General features: G+C 39.8%; 2 protein-coding genes across 2 annotated transcripts; one reads left to right on the top strand and one right to left on the bottom strand.

Annotated features, from left to right (window-relative positions):
• Nucleotides 1-1,927: 1,927 nt before the first annotated feature.
• Nucleotides 1,928-4,482, top strand: LOC113280195 (wall-associated receptor kinase 5-like). The gene is made up of 3 exons (XM_026528850.1): nt 1,928-2,855; nt 3,132-3,242; nt 3,343-4,482. Exons 1-3 carry the CDS (start codon nt 1,928-1,930, stop codon nt 4,446-4,448), a joined length of 2,145 nt encoding a protein of 714 aa, XP_026384635.1. The 3' UTR covers nt 4,449-4,482.
• A 292-nt stretch (nt 4,483-4,774) lies between these two features.
• Nucleotides 4,775-9,937, bottom strand: LOC113283805 (serine/threonine-protein kinase haspin homolog). The gene is made up of 14 exons (XM_026533188.1): nt 9,472-9,937; nt 8,984-9,071; nt 8,643-8,734; nt 7,871-8,436; nt 7,384-7,504; nt 7,089-7,198; nt 6,727-6,838; nt 6,292-6,384; nt 6,142-6,203; nt 5,911-6,041; nt 5,754-5,824; nt 5,616-5,668; nt 5,401-5,467; nt 4,775-5,254 (listed from the first exon to the last, which is right to left on the bottom strand). Exons 1-14 carry the CDS (start codon nt 9,766-9,768, stop codon nt 5,132-5,134), a joined length of 1,986 nt encoding a protein of 661 aa, XP_026388973.1. The 5' UTR covers nt 9,769-9,937; the 3' UTR covers nt 4,775-5,131.
• Nucleotides 9,938-23,156: the final 13,219 nt, after the last annotated feature.

Genomic DNA, 23,156 nt, shown 5'->3' on the forward strand with positions numbered 1-23,156 from the left:
TTGCGGCTTAGTCACCTGAGCATTTTTTTTGGACATTATATTTTGTTTCACAACTCTTATAAAGGGTTGTCTTAAAATTAGTATATTAAAGAACCACAAACTTGACAGAATTTGTGATAGTGTAGGAATGGTTAGTGGTGTAGACTTTCATGCAGGAGGCTGAGGATCAAATCCCCCCATCCTCATTTCTGCCAACATTCTATATTTTTACTTCAACAACACTTATAAGTGTTGTTATGCATTTTTATTAAGAAAAAAAAACAACCAAACTTGTGAACGGTAAGGATGGTTGATGAGCTAGACTTCCATGCAGTAGATTCATGTTCGAATCTCACTTCTAATCTCATTTTTTCCAACATTCTATATTTTTACTTCAACAACACTTATAAGTGTTGTTATACGTTTTTATTAAAAAAAAAAGAAAAAAAACAAAACTTGTGAACTGTAAGGATGGTTGATGAGCCATACTTCCATGCAGTAGGTTCATGTTCGAATCTCCCCTCTGACACTATTTTTCATCATCATATTTTGGTGTTCTTCAATAACTCTTGTGAAAATTGTGATAGGCTTAGTCACTACCTTTATGGAACAGAGTTGTTATAGCTAAATGTCGTCACAACGTTTTTTCTTAAGGAGTTGTCTTTTGTTTTCTTAGCGCAACCCCTTGTTTCCTAAGGGTTGGCAGTGATGATATACGACAACTCTTCTTTTGAAACCAGTTGTAAAACATATGACTTTCTACGATGTTTAGCGAAGAGTTGTAAATCTCCAGTTGTAGATGCATGTTTTTCCCGTAGTGTTGGTATCTTATGTCTTAGATCTTGTTTACTTACTATTTGGGTGTACTACTGATTTTCGGTAGTTACACGTAAATTCTTACTAATTTGACTGAGATCGTTAGCAGCCATTAATCAAACGTAAAAATATGCTGGTGTAAAAGTTTTGGGGGAGAAAATGGTGTACAAGTAGTATGATTCTTTTGGTCTTGTATATAAAAGACATGAACATCTATACTACTACTTCCGATAATGATTGATTAAGATCTGCATTCCAAATACCAGCTAGCTAGCTAGGTAGCTAAACAGTCATTTTCAAACATGGGACTTCTTTTTTTCTACGAAGAAATTTTTATTAAAGCAGCTACAGGTGAGTTAACGTTACATTGGTTTGCTCTCTAAGAATTTGACTACGAATGCCGTTGGGCATAGAGTTATTCTACTCTACTAAATTTCTGTTCTAGCAACCTTGGACAAAATATCTGTACTTTAGACAAAACAAAGAAGATGAAAACAAACATATTTAATTACCATCAATCATAAAATCAAACTCTATGATCAAAAAAATCAGATTAAAAACACCTAAAATTCAAGATCATGAACTCCAGAAAAATGAAAAACTTAACTTTGACTTTGGTTCACGTCGCCGGACATACACTCTTGCTTCTTTGCACTTCCGTTCTTTGTAGCCATATCACATTGCTGTCCACTGATGACTATGTCTTCTATATAACAGTACCTAATATCGAATTTCCGATCAAAATAAAAACATATCGAATTGTTCCAACTTCAAATGCTTAACTAGTCTTGCGCCTGATTAAGACCGAGTAATGATAATAGAACAGTCATGTACATCACTACATTAATAAGATATTGCAACTACCAGGACAAAAGATAAGATCATAAACAAAAATTAAATTAACAAATCCGTTGTGTGCGGGGGCAAACAATACATTTTCTTTTCTTTTTTATTGCTCATTAGCTAAGTCTCCTCATTACCACGACAACGCGCTAAAGATCAAAAACAGTGTCCTTCTTCTTTTTTCTTGTCTATCAATTACTCCTTCTAAATTATGTTCTCTTTGGCTTCTCATTGATCAGATTTCTTTCTCAATCAAAAAGAAAAAAGTATCTATATTCACGACCACACTATGTTTCTACAACTCTTATTGTTGTTGCAGTTCTCAAGGCTAACCCTTATCGCATCATTAACGTCTCCATTGATCCAGGTGAAGCCTGGTTGCCAAGCCAATTGTGGTGACGTTGCAGTAACATACCCATTTGGTATAGGTCCAAACGAGAATGGGTGTTCCTTCACCGGAGATGGTTCATCGTTTTACAACATCACATGTGATACATCTTATCACTCTCCAAAACCATTTTTATGGCTTGGAACAAACCAATCTTCAAGTAAACCTAATATGGTTGAACTGATAAGTATATCAGAAACCGAAGAAGTACGTATAAAACTCCTACCATCTACAATCTGTTATGAGTATAAAACTGGTAAAATTACATTTGATGAATTTTTAGGTTTTATGGATTTGCAAAAAACACCATTTACAGTTTCATCAACCAAGAACAAATTATTCGGGATCGGTTGTGATTCCGCCGCAATTTTTATTGACGTAGATGCTAACTTTAATGCAACATGCTCGACAACATGTAAAACTAAGAAAAATATAGTTGATGGGATGTGTTCCGGAAATGGGTGTTGCCAAGTAAGATTATCTAAAGGGATAAAGAGAATTGCAATCGGAAGTACTTCTATGAACCCACTTTCAGAGAGTATCTCATTTAGTCCTTGTAGTTCTGGATTCATATGCGAGTCTGATAACTACACATTTAAAGCTACGGATTTAGATGGTAAAAATTTCCGTACCAAAGGGAGAGATGTACCGGTGGTTCTTGATTGGGCTATTGGTGGTGATAAGACGTGTGAGGAAGCTGAAAAAGATCTGTCTACGTTTGCATGCCAAAATAATAGTAATTGCCGCAATTCAGATAAAGTTCCTGGATATATTTGCACTTGTAGCACAGGTTTTGTGGGGAACCCTTATTTAAGCCCTGGATGCCAAGGTAAGAATTTTTTGTTTTCTCAATTCAAGGTAAATTGTGTATGACAAGTTTGCACGGTTTTTCTAAAACAAATTCTTGGGCAATCATAGATTCTTGTAACCTATGTGATCGTTATAGCCATATAGGTGCTGGTTTTCTGTTTTTTTGCAAGTTATAATTAGATCAAGTTAGTCTCTTGTTGGTTTAGTTAAGTCAGGTCATATAGTAGAGAAAAGTACTGCACGGTATTAATTGATGAGTTTTATGTTGTTGTTTTGTGGGTGATCCGATAAATAGATGTGAATGAGTGTGATCAAGACAAGAACCCTTGTGAAGGAATCTGCACAAATACATTGGGAAGTTACACTTGCACTAAGGCCGGTTTTCCGATACTAAAAGTCTCTCTTGGTAAGCATTACACCTTATTGCCCTGACATGCACAGTCTTTAATTTATACTAATGCAGTAAGGTTAATGCAATTTTCCAAAATAAAATGATGTGAATGCAGGAGTTGGATTTGGTTTCTTATTTATTATTGGTGTTACTTTGATGATATACTTCGTAAAAAGAAGAAACAAAAAATCAAAAAGATTTCCACGAAGTGGCGGTTCATTGTTAAAACAAAAAATATCGTCCTGTTTGGAGCCTACAAAGATATTTACCGCCAAAGAGTTGGAATTAGCAACCAACAATTATAGTGATAAACTAATTCTCGGACGGGGAGGTTTCGGGACAGTTTACAAGGGAACTTTACCAGATGGACGCGCAGTCGCCATTAAGAAGTCGAAGATAATCGATGATACTCAAATTGAACAATTCATCAACGAGATTGTGATTTTAACTCAGGTTAACCATCGAAACGTGGTGAAGGTCTTAGGATGTTGTTTAGAAGAAGATGCTGTTCCATTGCTTGTTTATGAATACGTTTCCAACGGAACCCTCTTCCAGCATATCCATAACAAGGAAGATGGGGAACCATCTATATTTCTTTCTTGGCAAGTTCGTTTGAGAATATCAACCGAAAGTGCAGGGGCACTTGCATATTTGCATTCAGCAGCTTCTATACCCATCATCCACAGAGATATCAAATCTGCCAACATACTGTTAGATGGAAATTACACTGCAAAAATAGCTGATTTCGGAGCATCAAGGTTGAACCCATTGGATCAAACCCAAATAGATACACTAGTTCAGGGGACAATGGGGTATTTGGATCCAGAATACTTCAGTACCAACCTACTAACGAATAAGAGTGATGTTTATAGTTTTGGTGTAGTTCTTCTTGAACTCTTAACTGGAGAAAAACCCATCTCTTATATGAGACCTCAAGAACAACGAAGTCTTGCTGCGTATTTTATTAATGCAATGGAAAGAGGTGAGTTGTTCCAAATTATTGAACCTCAAATAGCAAATGAAGGTAAACGCAAACAGCTCGTTGCATTCGCGGAGCTTGCAAGGAGATGTGTTTACTTGAAGGGTGAAGAAAGACCTACAATGAAAGAAGTTTCTGTAGAGCTAGAAAGTCTGAGTAAAATAGAGACACAACGGAGCCATGGACAGAAGTCCAACGTATATAGCGATGAGGGAACAGATCTCTATTCAGTACCAATTTAAGCTCTTGCGCCTCTGGTGAATCTGGTCAATACGGACAGAGATTTGTCCACATCTATTAACATGCTCCGGTAATAATGTATTGTATTTCGTTCTTTGGTTGTAAACTTTTGTAACCGTGATGCTCAGTACAACTACTTAAACATTTAAACAACCAGCAGATTGACCCGACTCCCCTTGCCATGCATCACAGCTTAAAATGAGTACATGTAATTTTTGCAGAACCTGCTGTCGTTTGCAATGCTACGAAAGTTCACAGCACAATAGAAATTTCAGATTAAAAGTGAATGAAAATCTTATACTCTGAGGATTATAGGCACTCGAGAAAAAAAAAAGTAAATTGTACTGTATAATTCAGGAACACAGGGTAGAATCCCTCTGGGTTAAAACTTAAAAGTATAAACCCTGCAATTGCAATAGATCCCATACAAACAGAATACATCAAAAATTTCCCTCTGAATATCTTAATTTTAGAGGGCGAATGCTTTAGCTCATTACAAAAATTTCTAATAGCATACTCTTCTTTTATTTCCATGCAAACTGGTATACACAGCATGGCAATCGGGTTATTGTTTGGTGAGAGTACCAAAACAAAGCCTATTTACAACGAGTGTGAGAACTAGGGTGATATACTGTCAATAAGTTAGACTTTGGTTTTCTTTGTCCTATTTTGTGTCAGTTAAATGTTATTGATGATCAATGAACAAGCTGCTGAAGAAAGGATCAGCAACTGCTTCTTTGGCAGAACAGCATGTGTCTAACCGTTTCTTCAGTGATCGAAGATCCCTTTTTTCCTTCGAAGTTTGACCCTGGAAAATATATGTAATTTCTTAGAACAAAATGGCAGTAATGCAAATGTAGCTATGAATATAAGTAAACTTAATTAGAAATTGGAAAATAAAATGCAGTGGGAGAAGGGGGGGGGGGGGGGGGGAATCTTTGACAGTCGACTCACAAATGATTTTTTCTGCAGCAAAATGTCAACCAGGTACTGCAGCCATAACACATTTGTCTTGGGGAAGCTGTTGTATTAGGAAAATGAAAAAGGTTCAAGACATAAATTGCCCGTTGTTATAACAACAAAGAAAGCCTTAGGCCTAAAAACATAAGATACTTCCTTTTGCTCTTGCGGGTCCTGTTAGTAAAAAGTAGAGAGATCAACAATCATACCTTCCTTCCCAGCACTCCTCAGTAACCTCCCTCATCTTCCTATATGTTTCTGACTGCAGAAAACGGAAAAGCCTAGTCAATGAAAATCACAGAACTTAAGACTTTTACATCTTTTTGTCAGATATTCTTTTCCCTTACCTGTTTACAACCTCTAGGACCTTTAAACAGTTCTGGATCATTAGATAGGTCAAGATAATGTATAGCTTCTCCTGCAGGCAGAAAACAAAACGAAGGTCAGAATCTGCCCATACTAAAAATGTATCCAGTTTTAGAGTAGTATATAGTTAGTAATTACCGGTATTGATTCGGGAAAGTGTGAAATCAATTATTGATATGGACAATCCAAACGTTCTTGCCCGCATTTGTCTTCCCTCGAGAACAAATTTTACTGTTTCAACTCCCCTTCGAGTTAAAAGGATATTTCCCCTGTAGAGGGAGAATTTGATGTCAGCTCAGAAATACATATCATGGAGATTGCTAATAGACCGCCAAATTAGTAGTAATGTAATTGGTGATTAAACTAGACCAGTGGAGATCTCGATGTTCAAATTCATAAGCAGCTTCTGCCACAGCTAAGGCAGCTGCAACCTGAAATGTAGCGTAAGTGAGAAATTAGTTCTAAATTCCCATGTGGAAAATGAGTCTGACAAAGAGTTGAGAAATTCAAGAACCCCACCTGAACCAATAAGCTCTGGACTTCGTGAAAATTTGAGAGCACAAAGCTTTCAAGGTCCTCACCACCATATGCTAGGACAAACACAACATAGCACTGAAGAAAATTTAATCAGATTAGCAAACGAATTGTGGAAAACTAAAAAAAAAACAATTTGTTCCCTGGACGTGGCTGGGCAGCAGAACTAAATGAATCTAGGATTATTTTTGGTAAGGGTAGATTTTCTCAGATTACGGAATATTGTAACGAAAATCAACTCATGCTGGATAAGTGGAACATTTAGATAATTTTTACAAGTAACAGAACTACAAACTCTAGCTCGATAAAAAAGTTATGATACTAAATTCGTTCTAATATTCTGAAAAGATTGTGAGGAATTAAGATGGCAAGAAGATTCTACTATCCAGAAAAATTGTTTGTTTGGGATGAAAGTCTAACCTGTTCCCCTGAAAATTCGTTCGGGTGATCGTTTTCCAAGTTATGTCTTACAACCCAATCTTCCCTTGCTTTTATGAGGGAAGCATCATATACACCTTGACAAACTCGTACACTGTGCAGACATAAACACGAGATCCTTTACAAGTTCGCATTGAAATATTATGAAATCAATTTATCATTCTTTATGACAGGTTTTAGACAATGAGTTTGACTATCACTGAAAATGGAACCATGTTCACATGGGTGTAGGAGCAATCACTATGACAACATTGACCTTAACAAATCAATCATAGTTTACTGAGGCATGATCGATATAAAGACAGTATGCATGATGGATGTGTTTATGCAGAGGCAGCACATACTCTACTGTCTCAATGAAGGTTGTGCATGTGTTGTCCAAATCGGCTTCTTGACCTTTTAGACTATTCAGAGCCCATGAAAGCAATACCTCCTCGAGCAATTCTATGGATTTCTGACAAAAACAAGGAGATGCGTTAAAATAAAACTAATAATACATGCCCTTGAATTGAGAAGCATATGAATGAACTAACAACTAAAAAAATGAACCTTTCAAACTAACCGTATTTGTGAATGTTATATTGATAAAAACCCTGACAATGAACACCCTGGAGAAAGATAAATGACTGGCCTTAATACCTTTTGTACAAACCCATTCACTAAATCACCGTCGATAGGCACTACTTTGCAGACCCTCCCACCAGCCCTGAAGGCTTCTCCAAATGTTCCCTCACCAATCTTCTCTATACTACCAGGGTCACTGTATTCAAGATAATTCAAATCTTCCATCAGAAAAATAAAATAAAATGAAAATGGCCAAATTTAGACCCAACAAGTTAAACTACAGTTAAAACAAAAATCAAAGATGAACTGAGGATCTTATACTAGAGGTCTACTGATACGAAGATAGGGTTACAGTAAACCATATTAATCATAATTCTGAGGTGAACACAGTGCACGCTGCTCATGTGGATGGCCTAATTTTCGTTGGATGGGTAGCCTGTTGGGCTGATTGCCTGGTATCTATGGTGGACAGGGCACGGCGTGCAACAAATGTGTGGGCGTTGAAACCTTTTTATTATAATAATCACAAAGGATAGTGGATTTGAATGAATAGACGACAAACCAGTATTGGGAGAACAAGTCCAATAATGTGGAAGGAGCAGACTGCTTGCAAGCTCTTAGCAGCAACGTAAATGGATTCTGGTGATTATCGTCCAAAAAGGACAGGCGTTGCGCCAAAGAAAGCCTTTCAACTGATTTTTGTATTTCTTTACAACCTTCATCAAACATAGTAAGCACCCCTGCATTGCTCTTTTCAGGGTCTTTGTCGATCCCACTTGAACTAGTCAGTAGAGGAAGAATATCCAATGAGAGTTTTCGAGCTACCTTATCCTGAGTTTCCTCCACCGATATCTTAGGACTTTCACCATTGACACACTCCAATGAAGTCATCGGAGTCTTAAATATATCACTTGACGTGCTACAAGATCCAGAACTGAAATTCAGATTCTTTGCAACCAGCCATTTTCCCAATCTGGTGTTCACTTTTGGTCTAGCTAAATAACCGCTAAGGGTAGCACTCATTTCCCCTGTACCCAAGTGCTTAGGTGTTGGACTTTCCTCCAACAACTCAAATGAGTGAACCTCTTGGAAGCATGCATTTTCCTTTTTAAATATCACATTCTTCTTCTGCAAACAAAACAAAGATAACAATCACATTAGCGAAATTAGGAGTTCAAGGCCTCAAAGAAAATCGATTTTCATGTTCAAATTACCACCACATTCTTGGTTACATTAAGAAAAGGTAATACATTACATTACTTCACGCATAATTAGAACGAAGACAACACATATAAATTCTTTCTTTCTATGTCTTTAAAAGCGAGAGAACATACGGTGGATCCACCATTATTCTGAGCAGTTGCTCTTGCACCATTAGCTCTAGAACCAGCTTCCGGCATATTTTCAACCTTTCGGTTTCTATCAGCTGCCAAAACAGATTCATGTGAAATATTTATTAAAATAGAACTTGCATTAAAAACGACTATTAGGTGATTTTAATTTCAACATGTATAACCAAAACCTGTGCCCAATTGTGTATTACAGTGACAAAAAGAATAGTGATACTGAGGTGATCTAAATGTAAGGCAACCTAAATCCAAAATTTCGCCAAATGACAGAACAGAAGATTGGCAAAGCTGAAGACTGTGACATAGAACTATACAGATGCACTTACCATTTTCGTCTTGATTCTTTTTCTTCTCCCCAAGAATGTCATCTTCTTTCTTAACACATTCTGATTTTGTCTCTGCATATTGTATTCTCTGAAACAAGTGAATCATGTATTGTGATTAAGTAACTAACAATGTAAATGCTTAAGACCCGAATCTCTCTCTGAACACAGAGTAAGCAGCTAACATGCAGATTCGTGAAAAAACAAAAACGGGGTTTTCCAATTTGCCTCAAATTCAATCGATGTCCCAAGTTCAAATTACCACCACATAAACCCTAAACCCCGAAACCTTCACTTGATGCATAATTAGAATGAAGAAAATACATAAAGATTCTTTCTTTGTATATATACATATGAAAGGGTTTTCTTCAATTATCATCAGATTCATGAATATATGAAAAGGGGGTTTTCCAATTTTCTCTAAAAACCTAAAATTGACCTAAAATTAGATAAAACAAAATCAAAATCAGGGATTTGATTTTCTGTATTACCTGACCAAATTGAGCAGTAAGATATTCTTCTTGTTTCAGAGAATCATCCTTCATGGCTTCTTCTTCCTCTTTGATAGAGAGCTTGTGTATATCTTCAAATGGATTCAAATCCAAAATCAAGCAATCATCGTCACGACCCATTACTGTGTTCTTCTTTTGATTTTCATCTTCCATAGCATATTTAATCGACTTGGATAGTAGTATTACAGGAGAACTATCATCACCATAATCATCTCCCTCTTCATCAGACGAAGATAGGATATGAATAACCCCAATCGCATTCATCTTCCTCGCCATTTCTTTATGTTGTTTTTCTCTCCATCAAGTACAGATGATAAGAGATTTTGGGGAGAAGCTGGAATTTCTTGATGAAGAGAGGTAGAAGAAGATGAAGAGAAATTGGAATTAGCTTTTTGTTTTTCTCGAGACGAAGAAGACATCGGGAGGTGTGTCTGAGAGAGTGAGAAATGGAGTACATGACACATTTTTTGAAATTGAAAGTTTAGAATTTGCGAGACAGATACTCCCTCGGTTCCACTATTAAGTGACATAGTTGAAGTTTGCACCAATTTTAAGGCAAGTAAGGAAAAAGAAATTTTTAAATATTTTTTATAATTATATCTTTATGGATAATAATTAATGAAATTTTGAAATGATTTATCTCTCAAACTACACCACGGATGTTCGCAAACTTTATACCATTGAAAAGCATTTTAAAACACATATGTAACGAATATAAACATGCCTATCAAATTATGCATATTTCTTATACTTCTTATAATCAATTAAAAGGGTAATTTTAGAAATATTTCCTTTTTTAGTGATGTAGGTCACTTAATCATGGGACAAAATTAAAAACCAAATAGGTCACTTAATGGTGGGACGGATGGAGTATTTTGAATGTGGATACCCCGCCCGTTTAATTTCATTTTGGATAAATGGGGCTCGTTAACCTGTATACCGTATACATTAAAATAACTATTTTTTATATTGGAATTTGGAAACAAGATTTGTTTGTTTTATTGCATTGGAAACAATGATTCTTTGCATTAAAAGATTTTTTGTTTTTCATGTAAGAAAAACCAATTTCTAATAGAATAAGACAAAAAAAAACAATTTCCAATGAAATAAAACAACTATTTATTAAACCTTAACATGTATACGAAGTCTGGATAAATTATGAGTACAAAAATTATCAAAAGCCTCGATAAATTAAGAGTACAAAAATTATCTTATTTTTGGAGTTTTGGGATAACCATTTAGCAATAAAACCATAGATATCTTCTTTTTCTTTTTTTTTATTGGAGAGCAAAATGAAATACGAAGTGTTAATAAGCCTGGCTTGATTGGGATATACCCAGATTAATTGCGGTATACCTAATGAGACAAAATCTGGGTCATTTTGAAGTAAACCAAGCTACCTCTTAACCATGTATTTTCTAAATGGCTAAATTATCCTTGTTTAATTAACACTAAAATTCTGATTAGACTAATTAATTAAGTTTAAATTGATTGAATAGATTAAAATTATGAATTTAAGTTATGAAATTTTGTTTTTGATTGAACTTTTGTGGGATGATATTTGATGAATTTTTTTTCTTTTTTGAGAATATCTCTTGCAACGAAAATGAAAGCACACAACCGAAGCACTTCTAAAAAGGGGATTGCAAATCTGTTGTATGAATTCATACTCAAAATCTAAGAAGAAATCAACACTTTCAGTTCTGAAAGTATGAAAAGTCGGCAAGGTCGACTAATGAAGATCAAGCCGACCAATATCAGCCGGCAAGGTCGACGAATGAAGAAAATGTCGACTTAAAATGGCCGGCAAGGTATACGAATGAAGAAAATGTCGGCTTTATTATTTTTGACACATAGAAGACTGTTATAAATGCGTCGGTATTCGGCTTGGTATTGATTTCTTACCTTGTGGGCTATCTGTAGACGACATTTATTAACTTTCTTATCTTGCCGGCTAGCATTTAGTCCGCACTGTAGTAAGTATCGCATTTTCGATGACTAGGTGCCTATCATGGCTTGTTGAACACTTCTTCCATTAGGATTCCCAAACTCTTGCCTAAATTTGTTGTGTACCCTAGACTAAAAGGTTACAACATCCACCTTACGGAGGACTGATGTCTAACTCGATTTTTCGCGTACCACGCTTTGGTGATTGCCAAATCTTCGTTTGAATCAAATGATGTCATTGTTGTATGTAGAGGTATTGGGAGAGTTAGATAGAGTGTATGATGATATGAGCTTTGGAGAGTATATGCAAATAGGTGTGTGTTGTTTTGTACATAGAACCAGTGTATTTATAGGATAGTTCCCAAATTTGGTCGTTATAGTGGCTAAGTACAAGTCAATCAATGCAATTGTACTTGCAAAAAAATTGAATTTTGAATTCGCCGGCGCTGTTTTTGTTTCCCCAATATGCCGACTAAGTTTGGACGTGTTGATGGTGGTTTTTAGCTTAGGGTTAAAATCGTAAAACTGTACATCCGACATGACGTCACTATGACCATTAACACATTTATTGAATCAATTAGCATGCCTACGTAAGAATAATCGGGGTACCTTTTTTTACATGGGTCATGTTCCACGACAAAATCCTTAATATTGACTAACATCATCCATGCCAAACCCTAATTCTCATGCTACCGCGCCAAGGCATGCCAACCATGCCGGCCGCACCACTGTGCCAATGGCAAACCATGCCATCCACATCTCCGCGCCAAGGCATGCCAGCCGCACCACTGTGCCAATGGCAAACCATGCCAGCCACATCTTCGCGCCAAGGCATGCCAACCATGCCAGCCGCACCACTGTGCCAATAGCAAACCATGCCAGCCACATCTCCACACCAAGTCATGCCAACCATGCCAGCCACACCACTGTGCCAATGGAAAACCATGCCAGCCACATCTTCGCGCCAAGGCATGCCAACCATGCCAGCCGCACCATTGTGCCAATAGCTAACCATGTCATCCACATCTCCGCGCCAAGGCATGCCAGCCGCACCACTGTGCCAATGGCACACCATGCTAGCCACATCTTCGCGCCAAGGCATGCCGACCATACCAGCCGCACCACTGTGCCAATAGTAAACCATGCCAGCCACATCTCCGCGCCAAGTCATGCCAACCATGCCATCCACACCACTGTTCCAATGGAAAACCATGTCAGCCACATATTCACGCCAAGGCATGCCAACCATGTCAGCCACGTTTACCGCGCCAAGGCATGTCATCCATGCTGGCCGCACCATGCGCCAATGGCATGCCAAACCCTTGGCCCCACCATGCCGGTCGCACCATGCGCCAATGGCATGCCAAACCCTTGGCCGCACCTTGTCTTGGCCCTACCATGCCAAGTCGTCCAAACCCTTGGCCCCACTATGCCAAGCCATCGGCACCATTCTGCCTTTGCCCCACTATGCCAAGCCATCCGCACCATTCTTCCTTGGCCCCACTATGCCAAGCCGCCCGCACCATTCTGCCTCGGCCCCACTATGCCAAGCTGTTCGCACCATTATGCATTGGCCCCACCATGCCAAGCCGTCCAAACCCTTTGCCCCACTATGCTAAGCCGTCCGCGTCATTTGCCTTAGACCTACCATGCCGGCTTCCCTCTATGCGGCTACCAAAACGAAGGTGTGCGACGATCAACAGCCATCCTTCAATCCTAGATGCAAATCCTTGTCGTCCAAGGTCGCCAGACAGCGCATGGTAATCTTTGGCCCAAAACCCTAGTTTTGGCCACGCCAAACCGCGCCAAGGCATGCCATGCTAGCGTGCCAATGGCATGCCATGCCACGCGTGCTAGTGGCATGCCAACCACCTTGCCGCGCCATACCATGCCAACCTTCCCTATGTGACTACCAAAACGAAGGCGTGCGACGATCAACGGCCACCCTTCAATCCTAGATGCAAATCCTAGCCATCCAAGGTCGTCATACAACACATGGTAACCTTTGGCCCAAAACCCTAGTTTTGGCCACACCAAACCGCGCCAAGGCATGCCATGCCGCATGTGCCAATGGCATGCCAACCACCTTGCCGCGCCATACCATGTTGGCCTTCTCTATGCGGCTACCAAAAAGAAGGCGTGCGACGATCAACGACCACCCTTCAATCCTAGATGCAAATCCTAGTCGTCCAAGGTTGCAAAACAACGCACGGTAACCTTTGGCCACGCCAAACCGCGCCAAGGCATACCATGCCACATGTGCCAATGGCATGCCAACCACCTTGTCGCGCTACGCCACACCAGCCTTCCTTATGCGGATGCCAAAACGAAGGCCTGCAACGATCAACGACCACCTTTTCATCTAAGATGCAGTCTTAGCCGTCCAAGGTTACCAGCTAACGCATGGCAACTTCTGTCCCTAGTTTGGTCGTGCTTAAACAAAACCAAAACCCTAACTTTTGGCCGCGCCTAAACCATGCCATATTAAAGCTATATCGAGCGTGCTTTCATGCCACTGGCTACCAAACGAAGGGTTGCAATAATCAACGGCTACCTTTCCTCTTAAGATGCAAAATCTCGACCGTCAAAGGTCACCGAGCCGGCAAGTCTCCCAAGCTCGACTTCCCAGACGACAATAACATGCTACATGTTTTCCGTGAAAACACTCGAGACATAAACGCATGTCACAAACTGGGGGATGCTCATTGGGTATTAGTTTGGCGGTTTACAACGTGCGGCATACACTACGCCCGTTATAAGAAAGTATCATAAGGATGAGGCGGTTAGTAAATACAGGGAGTAATGGTGAAACACTTTCTTTTATGGAACATCAATTCCAGGCGTTACCGGTTACCACCTCCTCCCATTTACTCACCCGTTTTCCATTTCTTAATGAGACCAGAGTACGTTTCACTTCGACTTGTATAAATAGGCATTACTTATTTCCACCGAACAACAAGTTCAGGTCAGGAGCATACAACACTCAGAAAATATTTGCTAGCTTTCCATCTGTTAGCTTCCCACCTTCTGATACAAGTCGTGAAACAACTACTCTTCCAGAATCAACTATTCTGGTCTCAACACTTTCTTCGCTTCCCTCCCCAAAACCAACCCTCTCCTTCACTTTGTGACCGAAGGAAGTATGGAATGACCATTTCTTGGTTTAGGCCGGATTTGTACAGATTGATCTCTCGAGTCTAAAGCACTCCCTTGCAGTACATTGTTTAGGTTTTAAATTCTTTTCTCACCCACACAACCGAAATTACCAAAATCAGCAGAAACCGTTTTCACCCTCAAACAATTGGTGACCACAGTGGGAGATCAATCTCTCGGTTGAAATATCGATTTCCAAATTTCCGATATCACCTTTCACTTCCAACTCCAACATGGTGGAACTCAGATTCGGATCAGCTGCCGACAACACCAACACAGAATCTGTCCCTGGTTTTAACACTACTTCCAATAGCATGACTACGCCACCTACTGACCCCAGTAATACCGAAACCACTCCTTCAGGTGTAACACCGCCGATCACTAAGGTCAGAGCCGCTGCCGCCTCTAATGTCCCTGCGCAACTTGCTAATCCTAGCAGTACTGAAAGATCTCCTTCAGGCGTTACGCCACCAGTCACCAGGGCCAGACTGCCTCTACCGCTCCTAACGCTTCGTCAAGCATGGAACCTCCAACCTCCACTATGACTCCAACTACCCCACCAACGGGACGAGAAACCGGAGGAACCAGAGGAAGCCGACCCTATATCACCATCGCTGATTTGATGGAACGACATGAGGTTCTCGCTAGAGCCCAGATGGATATGGTTTCGACACAGAAAGAAGTACTCATCTTTCTCAAAGCCCTGACAGAGTGGCTACCGCGTGAGTCACGCCCTCCAAAGACGATTAGAAACGCCTCCAACACCCCCGACGCTAGCACCTCGGCGGAACGCGTATCCGAGGACGAGGAGATTCATGTCAGAACCCCATTGGAATGAAGTCAGCCGTCCAATTTTGTCACACGAGCGGATCTTGAGCAACTTCTCCTGAATCGAATCAAGAATGATGAAATAGACATGCATCAGCATCAACCTCCTTACCCACCTGAAATACAAAGGATTCCTCTTCCAAGAGGATACTCCTCTCCTCAATTCACCATGTACGACGGCGCTGGAGATGCACGTGAACATGGCTCTCTCTTCTTGGAGTCCCTAGGCGAACATGAATACAATCACGTTCTTCGTCTTAGGGAGTTTTCGAAATCGCTTACCGGAAGAGTGTACACATGGTACAACAGCATCGCGCCAAACAACATCCCCTACTGGGATGGCATGGTTACCGCGTTTTACAAGAAATACTTCTTTGTGTCTGAACAAGTTAACTTCTCGGACCTAGGAAGGATGTACCAATGGGACAACGAACATCCAAATGATTTCGTTAAGAGATTCACGGTTCAAGCACTAGACTGTCATGGCCCAAACGTGACCGAGCAACAGCTGGTGAATTCATGCATCAACGGTATGGCTCCCATTTACCGCGCCTTGCTAGAGAACCTGCGTTTCCAGACATTCTTTGAGCTCCATCAAGCTGCCAGGCGATCAGCAACGACAACACCAGCATTATTAGAAAGAGCTAGACCAACCAGAGTCGAAGATGTACGCGAAACTCGCGGGAACAGACGTCTCATCAACAAGCAGTACAACGTTGGTCCCTCTTCTGTGAGCGTAGTAAACTAGGGAGGAAAGAGTAAGGCTCCAGCTGCAGACTAGCAGCCTAAACGCGAAGCACCAGCACGACGAGCAACTCCGCCACGGAAGGCCGCCGCTAAATCTCCCATGCGTCATCACGAAGCTGAAAGAAATACCCTGGATTTCTCGTTTCCCATTGAGGAGGTGATCGATCTCTTAGAAGCATGGATTCAAGATGATGTTATCAGACTACCATCTCCCAGGCGCCCACCGACTGAGTCCGAGATGGCAAACCCCAAATACTGCCACTACCACAGATTTGTTCACCACCCAACCGGTGATTGCAACAGACTGAAGCATATCTTCATAGAAAAGATAGAAGAAGGGGAATTTCAACTAGGAAACGTGGAAGTACATCGAGACCCACTTCCGGTGAGGAATTTGGAGTCTCTGGGGACTCCGTGCACCAGACTGTGTGATCCATGATGCAGCACGTATGCGAAATTCTTTACCTTTCCAAGGTGCAGCGCCAAGATATCTTCATGGCTCTCAATCGTGTCGTATCGGGAAAACGGCTTTTTCCCTCCACGGAAGCCACACCAAGAGCCCACGCTCTCTCAGCGAGGGGGATCGAAAAGGACAACTGGGGACTGCTGACCACGTCCTATTTAAGAGGTATTGAATTCAACAACACGCTAATCGATACGGCCTCTGACTTCAACATTGTTACTTTCAAGACTCTGAAAGCTGCGGGATTTGCGAAACAAGAGGCTACCCATTCCCCATCCGTGATAAAGAACCCGGGAGGGAAAGCCTCGAACGCGTACGGCTACATTAACCTCGAGATCAAGGTGGGAGACGCTATAACGCGCAGCAAATTCCACATTGTCAAAGAACTGGGTTACGACATGATATTGGGGCACTTGTTGGTACTCGAAAACAAGGCGAAATTAGGAACATCCCCCTACCGATGTCAACGCCCGAAAGAAGATGAAGAAGAAAAACATGGAAATTTTTTTTTGAGTTCACTAAGCTAGAGTATTTAAGTGATGATTCAATTGATGATAGGTCATCTAAATATTCATCTCCTTCCTCTCCTAGAGTATTTGTCAATCTTCACAATGATCCGGATATGAATTACTTCTTAGATGGTGATTGATTCTTCCCCAAAACCAATCTCAAGATGAAAACGATGGATTTTACCAACCACAACCGGAGGAAGAGTATTTGGGTACCCAGATATGCTCTAACCTTATATAATGTTGGTTGAATTGGTCCAAATTATCAAAAAAATGTAAATTTGTGAAGTAGATTTGGGCTTGTTCGGTTACCTTGTGTGAAGAACAAGTAACCGAACTCATCTGAAAGTGTAGTTCGGTTATTTTTTCCAAACACGCAGGTTACCGAACTCTATATTAATGGAGGTTTTTTGAAGTTCGGTTAACAGACATGTTACCGAACTTTATAAATAGGATTACAGAGTTATGTTCGGTTTGGCCAAAATATAACCGAACTTTAGGGTCTATAGGTTCGGTTAGTTCGCAATCAACAACTAACGGAACTTACGTAAAATAAGATTTGACTTAGTGTATAAAGTTCGGTTGGTTCTCAAACTTCATATCAACCAACTATCTAACCGAACTTACTTAAAATAAGATTTGACTTAGTGTACGTAAAGTTCGGTTGGTTCGCAACCAATAACTAACCGAACCGTACGTAATAAGTTCGATTATGTTAGAGCATAGCTCGGTCGACCTCGCATGCGTTGCTATATCAAGCATGTTTGTCAATGTTAGTGATCAAAAATATGAGTCTTGATTTCTAGTCTACATAGCTAAATCTCGGACTAGGATAGAAAAGTGTAGTTGAGCTCAAGGACTTCATGGCGATTCATCATACAACAACGAGGATCTACTCGAGGAACCGTGGAGCTTCATCAACAAAAAGGTATGTGGAGACTTGAACTTATCTATCACTCAAAAGTCTATCTCTTCTATCTCCTACTTCTTATGAGACAAAAGTCGTACGCCATATAGACTGGATCATACACATTTGATATTTCGATCCGAGTATATCTCGCCTATATATATCTCGAAATCATGTGTTCGTAAAGCGTTTCGCTTTGATCGGGTTTATCTTCACCTAGTGACGACAGTCATTATGTTTCAATCACTTTGAAAATCGCTTTGTCGAGAAATAGTGTAACAACTATATAACGTCCTCTAAGAATGTTTCAATGGTTGGAATGAGAGTTTAGGTCAATATAACCAATGATGGATATAAACATTGTGTGGTAACACATATGTGCATAAGTCCTATTCCTCAATCCGAAGTTTGTGAACTTTGTTGATTGAGAGAAACCGGAGGAATTGGCTTTGCCAAGTCCGCGAACTCAGTTTGCGAACTCAGTCCGCGAACTGACGGAAGTTCTCTTACCGAGAATTTCTGATAGGATTTCCAAAAACTCGTTTGCGTGTTTAGTCTGCGAACTCAGTCCGCGAACCTCCGCGAACTGGCGGAAGTCTTTTGACGAGATTTTCTGCTGAGTTTGGAAAACTCTGCCGGTTGCCTTAAGTCCGCGAAATTTCTTGCGAACTTGAGTGGGTTATGATCTAAATATGTGCTCTAAACATGAAACTTAAATTACTAAGGAATGCAGTATGCAAACCGTGGCTATAAAGTTCATGAGCCGATTCAATCGAATCAAATCATCTTTGTTTCAATTGTGTCTTGTGTAGTTACATAAGATCTCATAGCAATTTAACAACTCTCTAACTCGTTCATTTGATTCAATTGAACTATTTATGGTGAAGAAAAACAAGGTTAATATGAAATGCTCATATGGTTAACCTTTTGGGTTACTATGTTGAACCAACATACACGTACACGTTTGGGCATGGTTTTCACAAACCCAGTAAAGTATATATCAAGTGTGTGTGTGACAAGCTAAGTTTTTGATCTAACGGTTGAGAAATATTAGCTTGAATCTAAATCAGGTTTTCATCTAACGGTGAATATTGATTGCTTTGTACCTAAGGCAAAACCCTGATTTGAAGACTATATAAAGGAGACATATAGCATTGGGAAAAACTAATACCCACACGTATGTGTGATACTAGTGCGCTCGGTAGAGTCGATCCTCCTCTAATCTTTGGTTTTCTTCTCTAAAACCAGGTTAACGACTTAAAGACTTCATTGGGATTGTGAAGCCAGACCGATACTACTTTTATCGTAGTTGTGTGATATGATCTTGCATCTTCTATCGTACGAGTACAATCTTATTGATTGGCTTGAGATCGTGAGAGTTCTCCGATAGGCAAGATAAAGAAGTCACAAACATCTTCGTCTCACTGTTTGTGATTCCTCGACGTCCTCTTGTTTATACAAGTAAGGCTGTTGAGAGGTGATTGGTTAATCTAGGATGTTCTTCGGGAATATAAGACCGGATTATCAATTGATTCCTGTTTACCTTGATTTCATATCATAAGACGGAACAAAAACCTAGGGTTCTTCTGTGGGAGACAGATTTATCCTTTGATATACTTTTCTATGTGAGACAGATTTGTTTATTATCAAGTCTGCGATTTTGGGTTGCAGCAACTCTTAGTTGTGGGTGAGATCAGCTAAGGGAATCAAGTGCGCAGTGTCCTGCTGGGACCAGAGGCGTAGGGAGTACAACTATACCTTGAATTAGTGGGAGACTGATTGGGGTTCAACTATAGTCCAGTCTGAAGTTAGCTTGGAGTAGGCTAGTGTCTGTAGCGGCTTAATACAGTGTGTATTCAATCTGGACTACGTCCCGGGGGTATTTTGTATTTGCGGTTTCCTCGTTAACAAAACTCTGGTGTCTGTGTTATTTCTATTTCCGCATTATATTTGTTATATAATTGAAATAATACAGGTTGTGCGTTTGTGATCGTCAATTGGAAATCATACCTTTGGTTGTTGATTGATATTGATTGATCCTTGGACATTGGTCTTTGGTACCATCCAAGTAATCCTTGTGTTTGAATAGGACCCACTTATTTCTATTAGCTTGAGTAATATCAAAAACAAGAGAGAGATATTAACTCCTTGAGATACTTTTATCTAGATTGAGTCTGACCGTCTAGTTAATTCTCCAGCAAAGTATTTCGGAGTTAGTCCATACATATTGCTAAAGGAAATATTGGGTGGTGTTGTTAGACCCCCGCCTTTTCAATTGGTATCAGAGAAGGAAAACACACTAAGACCTCATCAGTCTGTGTTTGTAGCGATCTGACTCCATGGACAGAGGTGCTATCTCTACTAACTTACCACTAGTCTTTGATAGATCTAATTACTTATGGTGGAAAATTTCTATGCGAGCCTTCATGCAGTCACGAGATTTTCAATCATGGGTATATGTTGTCAATGGCGACGATGCGCCTGTTGTTGCAGATGGAGACGTAAATGTTCCCAAGAATATTGGTGAATATAATGCTGCCGAGATTCTTGCTGCAAAGCAGAATTCTGAAGGGTTAAATGCTATCATACATGCCATTTCCCCAAGTCTTCAACACCATGTGTCTAAGTGCACTAGGTCTAAAGATGCTTGGGATATCTGAGAAAGCGTATTTGAAGGTAACTCCAGTGAAAAGGAAGCTAGGATTCAAAACCTTAATTCCGATTGGGAAAACCTTCGTATGCCAGATGAAGAGTCATTTGATGAGTTTAATCACAAAGTTTCTGAAATTGTTAATGCATCTTTTGCATTGGGTAAGACTATTCCTGAAAAGGACATTGTGATGAAAATTCTCAGATCGCTGCCATCTAGATACAAGTCTAAGAAGCATGCCATCGTTGAGGGGAATAGCCTCGATAATATTTCCAGAAACACCTTGGTTGGAAAGCTAAAGATCTTTGACCATGAGCATACATCCAAAGTCGGTATTGAAAAAAGCAGGGGTCTAACAACACCACCCAATATTTCGCTTAGCAATCTGTATGTACTAAATCCGAAATACTCTGCTAGAGAATCAACTAGACAGTTAGACTCAATGTAGATAAAAAGCATCTCAAGGAGTTATTATCTCAATCTCTCGATTTGATCTTTACTCAAGCAAATAGAAATCTGCGAGTCTTTATCAAAGAGAGATAACTTGGACGGTACCAAAGACCAATGTCAAAGGATCAATCAATATCAATCAACAACCAAAGGTTGGATTTCCAATTGATGATCACGAACGCACAACCTTTATTATTTCTATTATATAAAATATAATGCGGAAAAGAAATAACACAGACACCAGAAGTTTTGTTGACGAGGAAACTGCAAATGCAGAAATACCCCGGGACCTAGTCCAGATTAAATACACACTGTATTAAGACGCTACAGACACTAGCCTATTGCAAACTAACTTCGGACTGATATATAATTGAATCCCTACCAATCACGCACTGATATAAGGTACAGTTGTACTCCTACGCCTCTGATCCCAGCAGGACACTGCGTACTTGATTCCCTTAGCTGATCTCACCCACAACTAAGACTTGCTGCAACCCAAAATCACAGACTTGATAATAAACGAATCTGTCTCACATAGAAAAGTCTATCGAAAGGATAAATCTGTCTCCCACAGATAAACCCTAGGTTTTGTTCCGTCTTTAGATATAAAATCAAGGTAACAGGAACCAATTGATAATCCGAACTTATTTCCTGAACAACAGCCTAGATTAATCAATCACCTCTCTACAATCCTTCCTGACTACACAGGCGGATTGTCGAGGAATCACAAACAGTGAGACGAAGATGTTTGTGACTTCTTTATCTTGCCTATCGGAGAACTCTCACGATCTCAAGTTAATCACTCGATTGCACTCGTACGATAGAAGATGCAAGATCAGATCACACAAGTACGATAAAAGTAGTATCGGTCTTGCTTCACAATCTCAATGAAGTCTTTAAGTCGTTAACTCGAGTTTAGAGAAGAAACTCAAGAGTTAATGGAGATCGACTCTAGCGAGCGCACTAGTAGCACAGAAACGTGTGGGGATTAGGTTTGCTCAATGCTAGATGTCTCTTATATATAGCCTTTCAAATCAGGGTTTTGCCTTAGGTACAAAGCAAACTCTATCCACCGTTAGATGAAAACCTGATTTAGATTCAAGCCAATATCTCTCAACCGTTAGATCGAAAGACATAGATTGTCACACACACTTGGGTACATATTTACTGGGTTTGATAAAACCATGCCCAAACGAGTACACGTATGTTGGTTCAATATGATAACCCAAAAGGTCAACCATATGAGCATCTCATATTAATCATGTTCTTCTTCACCATAACTAGTTCAGTTGACTCAAATGAACTAGTTAAGAGTTGTTAAATTGCTATGAGATCTTATGTAACTACACAAGACACAATGGAAACAAAGATGATTCAATTCGATTAGAATCGTCTCATGAACATTATAGCCACGGTTTGCATAAAGCATTCCTTAATAATTAATGTTTCATGTTCAGAGCACATCTTTAAATCATAACCTCTTAAGTTCACAAACAAGTTCGCGGACTTAAATTAATCGGTTGAGTTTTCCAAACTCACCAGAAATTCTCGGGTCGAGAACTTCCGCCAGTTCGCGGACTTAGAACACAAACGAGTTTTGGAAATCCCAGCAGAAATTCTCGGTCGAGAACTTCCGTCAGTTCGCGGACTTGGCAAGCCAATTCCACAATCCTACCCATTTCTATTGATCAACAAAGTTCAAAAACTTCGGTTCAAGGAATACATGGTTGTATAATCTAAACTCTCATTTCAATCATTGAAACATTCTCAGAGGGCGATATTCAGTCGTGAAGAACAACAAACCTTTCTTGTCAGAGTAATTTCCAAAGTGATTGAAACTTTCATGACTTTCGTCACTAGGTGAAGATAAACCTGATCAAAGCGAAACTCTTTACCAACACATGATTTCGAGTAAAAGATAAGCTATGAATACTCAGCTCGAAATATCAAGTGTATATGATCTAGTCTATATAGCATACGACTTTTGTATCATAAGAAGTAAGAGAAGAA

Source organism: Papaver somniferum, chromosome 5 (genome assembly GCF_003573695.1).
Source record: "Papaver somniferum cultivar HN1 chromosome 5, ASM357369v1, whole genome shotgun sequence".
NCBI lineage: Eukaryota > Viridiplantae > Streptophyta > Magnoliopsida > Ranunculales > Papaveraceae > Papaver > Papaver somniferum.